We start from the raw sequence: 10,236 nt of genomic DNA on the forward strand, positions 1-10,236 counted from the left end.
AAAAAAAAAAAAAAAAAAAAAAAAAAAGGGAAAAAAAAAAAGCACAGTTAAAGAGCCTGAACATGCCTTCTGACAAGTGTGGAGCTCCAAGATCCTTGTGAACCAGTCAAAACGGGCATTATACATGTAATTAAATACAGAGAAGGAAGCATTCCAAGAGCCCATAATAGTTTTAGCTTTTCAGACATTTTTAATTCTGTAATTTGTCAAGAATTCTGTGGCACCCAGTTCTACATTTTTTTTTTTTTTTGAAAACGTGCACAAAACAGGAGTTTTTCCTGCAAAAAATAGTAAAAATAAAATCTGACCCAAGCAAAGAAAAAGCAGGAAACTACAGTCATTTTTTTTTTTTTTTAAACTTTTCTTCCTAATAAACTGAATAATCAACCTCTTGGGCTCTATACAATGAGACCCTCTTTCCATCCCAAAATCCCCACCCACTCTACTTAAAAAAAATATTTTCTCTATTGAAACAAATATACCAACACATGTTAGTAGTATAAGTCTCTAGAAAAGGATCCAAGCCCCCACCTCTGGGCCTCATGCCTGTGCCCAAATTCCCACCCCTCCACACAACCTCCAACATGAAACTGGGTGAAAAATAGGAATGATGCAGAAAAAGTCAAATTAAGAGTGGCAAAGAACAGCTAAAACAATTCTACTAATAGATTTCATATTCACTTTAATAAAGCATTTTAAGCATTTGCTTGCAGTTAGTGTTGATCCAGATAATACAGGTGAGACAGGAGCAAGCCAACGCCACTGCTGGGTTGTGAGCCCATTCCCCCAGCAAGCCCAAAGATCAATGAGGTCCCACACTGAGGTCGGGTTTGCTGCCAACCATCAAAATACGGCAGGGTGGGTCAATAAATACAGGGGAATTTTAAAGGAAACAAGCAGAGTGAAGTTTTTAATGTTCCTTTTTCACTTTAATTTTTTGGAAAAACTGCCACAACAGAACTACACTTCTGACTACTTAGATTCATCCACCTCCATTCTTTGATGGGAGGGCAAAAAAAATGTAAAGAAAAAAAGAAAACACTTTAAAACCTTGATTTCAATGGGATTTAAAACCAAAATGCATGAAGAAATAAACAGTGAGAATGTGTTTATAGGTTGGTTAGAATTGAAAACGAAAATCCTGATTAATTGCAGTCACTGGTGTACGGGAAATGATGGTAAAAAGTCAGCACTAGTGCAGACACGGCATCTTAAATCAGTTGGTCGCCAGTCCAGTGGCCTCTGAGGACAACCTAGTTAAGAGAGACCAAAAAAAAATATATATTTTTTTTCAGGAAAACAAGAACTGGCTGTATAATAACCAAGTGAACAAAATCTAAACATTGTATGAATAAGAGACTAATTCGGTAGCAACTTGGAAAAACAACCTACAACTTTGCTCATCCTGGTCGCTATTCTCTACCTGAGCATACAGCCTTAAATTTAAAAGACAAATGACAGACTTTATGCACAAAAAAAAAAAAGAAAAAAAAAAAACACACACACACAACAACCTACCACACCTTACAAACAAAGCTACCAGACTTGGCAGGTGACAGGACTTTCAACAGCCAAATAAACAATTTTGTACAGCAACATAATGTGAGAATAACCATGAGTCCTACCAACTTCTCTTTGCACATCACCTGCCAAGACACATAGCACCCTTACCTGGCATTGATGAGGTACTCTGCCAGGCTGATGCTGGCAGCAGACCCGGTGATGGTGACCTGCCGGTCAGTAGAGCCCTCCACTGGGTTGGCAATCTTGATCTGGGCCCCAGACATCTGCCTGATCTCATTGATCTTGGCACCCTGGCGGCCAATGATGCACCCGATCAGCTAGGGGATTGGAGAAGCAGATGAGGTCAGTTTACAGAGAGTACAACAACGCACTAGCATGTTTCCACCGCCACAGTGTGTCCCTGAAAGGGGAGAGATACATGTATATATTTTTTAAAAAAAAAAAAAAACCCAACCCTTAGTCTGCACATTCAACTTTGCAAATACTAACCAGTAACACAGTTTACATATTTGTGCAGCCTTGGCTCTACAGTCCGATTTGCATACATGTGAAGATACATGGGCAAGCTCATCAAAAATACAGCAGAATTACATTTTTTAAAACTATGTTAAAACAGCTGTCTCAGTCAAATGAACTGCACTATAAGCAAAATTACCAGTTCCTTTCCATACAGCGGTTAGCTTTATGTGCAATGGAGCCCAGTGCTACAGTCCCCATTTCGAATACAGCAAGCTGGAGAGGTGGGAAGACTTACATCATTTGGAATGGTCAACTCGTGGGAGCCAGTCTGGGCTGATGCATCCATACCTGCTCAATAGGAAAGCCCGTTACATGAGTATAACAGTTGTCTGAAGAGCTAAGAATCACACAAATCTGTGTACCTCACTAAAACCCACTTTAAACCCAACCTAGTAGACTCTTATACACCAAAGACCCAACAGAGTACCATTTCAGTCTGCTGCAAAAGGGCTGTATGTACTGCATTGCATAACTAGAAAATGGAAACCATTCAAGATGCCAAAAATTCTTGCTACAACACTTAAAAGGTCATGCGTTCATTGAATTACTAGGAAAAATTGCACGACCTTGCAAGTAGCAATCTACATTCATGAATTACCTTAGCACTGCAGTTGCCTAAATAATGCACAGTATGTAATACATAGGAATGTTAGCAATCAGGAAACGTGCTCAAGTGACTAACAAAACAAAACAAAACAAAAAAAAAGCCTGACCCAAAAGGTAAACTGGTAAGTCAAAGAGAATTGTTACATGGTTTTTCAAGACACTCACCAGTGAATCCTTGGCTACCAGCAGTCAGAGGGAAGGGGCCTTGCTGCATAGCCAGCTGGTGCAGTTTGGTGAGCTATCAAAAAATTTAAGAAATAAATACAGGTAGTACAAAAAAAGTATTTTTTCCAATGTGCACTTACAACAGTCTCATTGTGTGTGGAGGAAAGCAGATACTACAGCTCACTTACATCCGGCTGAGGGATCGCATGCTGCCCTTGAACGGCATATGCCTGAAACGAGAGCAGATTTTGAACTACTGTCCTTGCTTTCGTTCACACAACCTCAGAAAGCACTGCCACCGTTTTCAAACCCCTTGGACGATACACACATCCCATTTATAAACAGGCACTGTCCTGCTTGCCCAATACTGAATGCAGTAAATCCAGTCCTGGCACTTGATCAAGTCTCACTGCTTCCATTGTGGGATAGCCTGATCAGCAGCTGGCCTGACACATGGTGACTGAATAAGCAACTGAACGTGTTTGACCCTGCTCATACGACACCAATAGTTTTCCCTACTTAGGTAATTAGCATTCACAACTCAAACAGCTTTGATATCCCCAGTTTCCTCCTCCTCTCCCAGTGTTTCATGCTGCATTTTGGTTCCATCCCAGCACTCATATTTCACTGTGAATCACTTGCGTATCCATACGCAGTGTTACCATTAATGCCCTAAGTTGTTATGCTATTTTTCCTCATGCCTCTGCCCTTTTGCAAAAAAACTTGATATTCTACATGAAGCGACAGTGAAGCTACCATGTAAAGGAGTGCACTGTAAAAAGTAATTTTTACTGAATTAAACCAAAAGGCATGCACCCTGTAATGCAACAGTGCCATGGAAAGGTACCTGTCCACCAGCAAAGATCACAGGTGAGCTTGAAGGTTTAGGTCTATACGGAATGGTGACGCCTTTTGGGGGAGACTGAGGAAAAAAACACAAACAGGACTTGTGTTTAATGGGCACACTATTACACTAAGGGAGAATGGGAACACACCTTCTTAATTACACTAGTGCTACAAACACATAAGTCATATAGTGCAACACACCTCAAGCATCACGACGCAGATCTGCTTGACACACTCGATGATGGACGGAGGGGTGCCAGCAACTGTGATGGCGCGCTCCGTGGAGTTGGGCAGCATGTCGCCTGCCACCTGCACCTGGGCTCCTGTTGACTGAGGAAGAGACATGACTTTTGACTAAGGAGTCCTCAATTAAGGGTACAAAACCACCCTAGAGCACCTGCTACAGCTGTGCGACTCACCTCTCTGATCTCCTTGATCTTGCAGCCACCCTTGCCAATGAGTGAGCCGCACTGGCTGGCAGGAACAACAATGCGCAGCGTCACTGGAGGGCGACTGGCAGCAGTGCTGTTGGTCATTGAGCTGCTGATGTCCTGATGAAGGGGGGGAGGAGAACCCAATAGTGATTACAAGACAATCACATGAAGGGAGTTGATTAATTAAACTGCATGTGAAGGAAGTAAAGCCAACACTGGCAAGTAGTGGAGTACTGAAGAGCACCTCCTCCATCTTGTCAATGATCATAGAAAAGGCTTTGAAGATGGCATTGGTAGGCCCAGCCAGAGTAATGATCCTCTCAGGACAGTTTCCCTCTGAGATGTTGATCCGTGCTCCGCTCTGAGAAATAAAGGAACAATTTTTTAAATCCCGCTTTAAAACGGAAACAGCCTTAAACAGCTTTGCACATACCCTAAAATGTGCTGCATAACAACATCAAAGAGCAAATCACACACGTTCCATGGCGAAATCCACCTGAAGAGATTGGCCTGAAACTTCACATTAAGAAACCTGGCATGAAAAAAATCAAGTAAATTCCCTGCCTTGCCATGGATGCTATTAACAGCTTTAATTACCAAGGTGGAATGTTCTGGAATAACAACTTCCATGTTTTCCCATTGCCCTGCCAGCAAACAACACTAACTCTACGTAGCCAACTCACAAGTGTGAGCGGTGGAGATATTTGCTGTGCTCTCTCTAGCCTTGACATTAAATAGAAGCTGGCATTTGGAACAGAAATAATCACCTCACCTCAGTATTGATTAATTATTTATGACACTCCGCTACCATCTGCCCACATGCAATGACACGTTAGAAGGGCAAACCTTCCCAGTGTTTCCCAAATTGTGGTATAAAGGCCAACGTGTAGTTGATTACAGTCATTACTGACACCATCCCATGTCACAGATGACAAATACAGTGTCTCAGTGCAGTACGCAACACTACATTCCATTTCAAAGACACAAGCAACGCAAGCTCAACTCACCTCATCTCTCATCTTTTTAACAGATTCACCTTTCTATAAAGGAAGGAGAAAAAAAAAAAACACACAAATTGAAACACCAACTTAACCTACTGTCAATCAGAAATAGAAAATTCAATGCAGTGACAAGAAGGCTGTACTAACCTTGCCAATAATGCTCCCAACTTCCTACAAAAAAGAAAAAGTGTGTATACCATTTAGACACTCAATTAAACCACGCAACTCACAATATTCCGGAAATGTTCACAAATGTTTTTCCAAACATAATAATGTGTGACATTAAAGGTTTTTAGTATAGATACATTACTTAGACCGGCACATGTAAGGATTTTCAGGCAAAGATATTCACCTTATGAAAACACCAGAAGGCCCTATTCCAAATAGCATATTAAATTTAGGTTTTTTGATTAGGTGAGAGAGGAAGTTGCAGTTTTTGAAAGCAGCACGAAAAAGAAACTAAGAGTTGCACAGGCTTAAAGAGCAGTTTCAGAGTCACAACCACTCATACTACTTGTGAAAGAACAGTACTAGTAAAACACACCTGGGGATTCAGAGACAAGCAGACAATCTAGGTTACATCTGGCTGAATAAGGACACTCATTACTCGAAGAACACCATTCCCTAAAGGACTCAGACATTACTCTTGTTTAACCCTGCATGTGTTCACTTTATCAGATGGATCAGCTGCAGGTTCGAACCCCCCCCCCCCCATCTACCACTCTACTGTTCTTGAGCAAGGTATTCACTCTAAATTGCATCAGTAAAATTACCCAGCTGTTTAAACGAGTAAATAACTGCAAAGCAGCTTAACACTGAGTTGCTTTGGAGAAAAGCATCAGCTAAATGAATAAATCTAAATGCAAAAGGATCGAGTGAAATACCACAGTTTATCATACGATCGCTTGTATGCTCAGCAGTTTCTCATGAAATTGCAGCGCTCGCTAATTGCATGCGGCAATAATGCGAAGGACATAAAGAGATTAACTAAATGTTTCGCAAACAGACCTTTTGGAGAGGAATAAAATGTTGGATTGAAAAAAAAGAGGGGAAGAAAGGAAAGGGAGTAGACACAGGGACCGTTACAACATTCATCGTCAACATCATCGCGGTCGTCCTGTCGAACTTGACCATTCCAAACGAACCTTTCCATGCATGAGCAACCTGATTGTCAGGGTGACATTGAGACCTCCTTCAATCACACCGGAGTCCATGATCGCAGGGTCTGCAGAGCTGGTGACCAGTGGGGAGCTGCAGTCTTTGGTCAGATCTGAGTGTGAGGAGGGAGAGACAGACAGACAGAGAGACAGACAAGTTGAGAGAAGGGCACATCAATGGCTGGTAGCTGTGCGCTGCAGTGGAGCAGAACTTACCCTAAAAGAGAGTGAAAAATAGGTACGAGAAGAAAAACAGGCAGCGATGTATCTGCTGAGAAAAGCGATCAAGTATCTAAGTATCTATGAACTCATTCCTATCCTACCACGGTCCCCGGGTCACTTCGAAAACACTCTGACTGACTGTCCCATTTCAATTACTAATAGCTTTCTTTGAAAGAACTAAAAACATCTTCACTTGTTAAGTTTCTCGTGATAAGATTCTTTTTACTGTGCGTAGCTAGGAAGTCAAGTTCGCCGCATTTTCGGGAGAATGATCATGTCGAACACGGCGAGCGTTTTGGTTTGGACAGCGGCTCGTTAGCATGTTAGCTAACAGAGAAATTACAACAACGTCAGACTGGACAACTAGTTGGGATTCTTCGAAAAACCGCCGGCGCAGATCACACTCGGCACTGTAAAAAGGCCATTTTCCGGCTGCTGGCTATCAGTTAACGGGCTTGTTCGGCAGCAGACTAGTGACACATCAGTAGGACTGAAGAAGCTCGAAGTGAGGCGGACGAGCCAAGTTAAGGAAGAATGCTAAGCTAACCAGCTAGCCGCTCCACGTTCTCAACTCCGGACCGCTTCGGTTTCTAAATCAGAGCTGGCGAGCCGCCTGTTTAATCGTGGAAAACAGATACGGGACCGCCGAAGAACACGAGTGACGATTTTCTAAAAAAAATTTTTTGCATCAGCAACGGCGGAATAAGACGCGCGACCCGCGGAGCTGTTAATCCGCGCTGTGTCCCCGTGCGGCCTAGCGGCTCGGCTCGCAGCCTGACGGCTAACACTGCTAGCGCTACTAGCAGTTAGCACGCGAATCGCGTCTTTTACAATAATTATAAAAACAACCAGATGTAAAGTAACCTTACCCGATCCGTGTCTTGAGATGAGTTCAGGGGGAGGGAAGGGTTTTAAGGGTAGAAGGGGAGGTTCGGGGGGGTATAAACCCTGGGGGAGAGTTTTAAAAGGATACGGGGAAGAGGGAAAAAGAGACAGCGAGAGATCGCGCTCCACTCTTTACACAAAGACAACAAAACTGACACCTTTCACCTTTCACCCCTCACCTCTCACCCGGCCCGTCCCGGTCCAGCCCCTCGGCGCACTGCCGCACTCGCCTTTATTCGCTATTTTCAGCAAGGTAAACGACATATAGAGCCCAAGAGGTTGTCAAGTGGAAAATTAAGCCGTGTAAATTATTAATATTGTATACTTGCTACATTTGTGAAGCTACAGCAGACATCACGAGACGGCTTCGTATTTCAGTAATGGGGACACATCAAAAAATACTTCCCCGATATATTTTAAATTGTACTTCATACATTTATCCCGTTTTTCGCATTACATATTGCCCTATTATGAACAATACGTTTAAGAGTTTAGTATATAAATATGCATTATCAGTTTGAAAGTCATGATATATGAACAATGCATTATGGGAATATTAACGGGTTACAATCGGGAGTTGGGCGGATTTGTAGGCTGTTCTGTAATAATATTGTACTGAATTGCGTCGATGGAGAAATGAGTTATTAGTGTCTTTACTAAAGGCCCAAATACTTCTGATTCGCAAATAAAATGTTTATTGCAAAAGGCTGAAACATGCGGAATGCTTGAGTTTTCAGACAATAACTTTTAATAATCACACAAAATTTTTCCAGCATATTGTCCCTTTGGGTTTGGGCTGTAACGCGTCACATGGGCATTAGCAGAGGTCTACAGAGAACATGATGCTTACACGATGTTACAAGCAATTGCGTCAAGCCATAAAACAAAGCATTCGTAATGTCCTAGTTCTCACCTCCAAAACGTGCCATCAGCTGAACTAAAATATATGCTTGTTTTATTTTAGCGACATTTGTGTTACGTCCAGAAAACCGCCAACCTATATGTATTGACAAAGTAAATAAGTCCCTGCACTGGACAAGCGGTTAGTGAAAATTGAATGGAAGATGGTATTATACTTGTATTTTTGGGGAAAAAAAAAGATAATACAACTTATTACAGGAGAAGCCCACAAAAACAAGAACTGCTCTTTTTTGTTTTAGTAAATGTTACACTAAAGCTCATGGGACAAAGACAATGCTCATATTTTTATTATCATTGTAACGTGCAGCCCGCATTAAGGCTGTTTTGAAATAAAATTGAGCTGAGAAGTGTTCGAACTAACATTGTGCTGTTATTATAAATACAGAAGGATGTGTTTATTAACTGCGCGCTGCATCACAGCGCTGCGTGTAACTGAGCGCCCAGCCAATGGAGTATCGGCTGTGCGCTCGGCCACGCGGCTCGTGCACGACGCGTCATCTGCTGTCCCGTCTTTAATAGCGGAGCCCGACGGCAGCGCGCGCAGCAGCTCGTTCACATTCAATGCTTCCCGCAAGATGGTTTCCAGAGGACGGTCAGCCTCGGCGAAGTGCTGCAGTGATTCAGAGAAACCACCAGGGGCGGCGGCATGTTCACGCGTCAACGAATAAAATCGTGTTGTATTTAATAGTCTTTGGCGAATCTGTTTTTTTTTTTTTTCTCTCGCTCTCTCTCCATATACTCTAGACGTTTGAGAATTTCTCAAACTGCCGTGCTTGCTGCACGTAGTGAAATATAAAAGCAAAATCGTCGCTGTTTTATGACTACGGCCCCTTTAAAGGCTCGCGCCAGGAGGTCTGTAACAGTCATGCGTGGCGATTTTTCCAGAACCCAGGGGTCCCCCGTGGCACGTGGAGGGTTGCCAAAGGCAGACCTGTGGCGGTTCTGAGAATATACGCATAATACATTTCCTTGTTGTTAAATACAGTGATTTCAGCACGAACACTTGTTTATAAGGATGACGATACGAATAATGATTAGTATTTCCTTGTTGTAAATACTGCAGGGATTCAGCTATTGTTACCATCTTCCCCCAAGTACCAGTAAACCTTTCTTGGAGCAACTACAGGGACTTAAATACACCTCCAGTGCCGCAGCGCCCACTGTCCAATACAGGGTTCACTTACTGAGCATTTTACAGCAGTAAAAACATGCACAAGACAAAAACACACCTGCCATTTCTCTGTGTACCATCAGTCCATTAAACACTGGGTGCGCTTGACCCTTGTTTCTTCCTCAGGTACGACTTACGATCTAGGAGGATGGATGTCCCTTGACTTGTGCATGTCACAAATATTTCAGGTGTTTTTAAAATTAATTTTGCAACTCTGTATGAAACTATTTCCCTTTCCCAACTGTTTAGCTAAGCACAACAAGTCATAAGACCTTACAGGACAGGTATGCATGGTCAGCAGTGCGGTTACCGGAAGCACTTTGGTCCCTAATCAGTGCTGGGATTATTAAATGCTGACTCTAGTTTTTCAGCAAAAAAAAAAAAAAAAGCTTTTGTTTTTGTAGCAGAGACACTGAAGTGGAAGTAAGCAAGGAGCTTCTTGTAAGATTTTAAACCTGTGAGACTTCAGATTTCCACCTTATCCACTCAATGGCATTAAGGTCTCTTATGGCACAAGGGCGCAAATATTCAAGGGCTGGAAGTGAGATGAGCTGGTTTGGTGGTGAGCTATTGATTTTGAGAAAATTAGAGGATGAAAAGGGTATTTACATTTATTTATTTAGCAGATGCTTTTCTCCAAAGCGACTTCCAATGAACTCTATGTAGTGTTATCAGCCCACACACCTTATTCACCAAGGTGACTTGCACTGCTAGATGCACTACTTACACTGGGTCACTCATCCATACATCAGTGGAACACACACACACTCTCTATTTCTCTGTCA

At 42.4% G+C, this 10,236-nt stretch overlaps 1 protein-coding gene across 1 annotated transcript; it reads right to left on the reverse strand.

Moving 5' to 3' along the window:
• Positions 1 to 2: 2 nt before the first annotated feature.
• Positions 3 to 7,523, reverse strand: pcbp2 (poly(rC) binding protein 2). The gene is made up of 13 exons (XM_018745696.2): positions 7,344 to 7,523; positions 6,241 to 6,365; positions 5,243 to 5,266; positions 5,102 to 5,134; positions 4,339 to 4,455; positions 4,080 to 4,211; positions 3,862 to 3,990; positions 3,662 to 3,736; positions 3,003 to 3,044; positions 2,815 to 2,887; positions 2,279 to 2,331; positions 1,672 to 1,841; positions 3 to 1,253 (listed from the first exon to the last, which is right to left on the reverse strand). The coding sequence occupies exons 2-13, from the start codon at positions 6,307 to 6,309 to the stop codon at positions 1,217 to 1,219; spliced, it is 954 nt and encodes a 317-aa protein (XP_018601212.1). The 5' UTR covers positions 6,310 to 6,365; positions 7,344 to 7,523; the 3' UTR covers positions 3 to 1,216.
• Positions 7,524 to 10,236: the final 2,713 nt, after the last annotated feature.

This window comes from Scleropages formosus, chromosome 1 (genome assembly GCF_900964775.1).
Source record: "Scleropages formosus chromosome 1, fSclFor1.1, whole genome shotgun sequence".
Lineage (NCBI taxonomy): Eukaryota > Metazoa > Chordata > Actinopteri > Osteoglossiformes > Osteoglossidae > Scleropages > Scleropages formosus.

Excerpts from the sequence above, each read along its gene's own strand:
- pcbp2 (XM_018745696.2), bottom strand. The coding sequence starts at position 6,309 with ATGGACTCCGGTGTGATTGAAGGAGGTCTCAATGTCACCCTGACAATC. Across the intron at positions 2,332-2,814 it reads TGGTAGCCAAGGATTCACTG|GTATGGATGCATCAGCCCAG; the intron begins GTGAGTGTCTTG and ends CCTATTGAGCAG. Across the intron at positions 1,254-1,671 it reads GAGTACCTCATCAATGCCAG|GTTGTCCTCAGAGGCCACTG; the intron begins GTAAGGGTGCTA and ends TCTCTTAACTAG.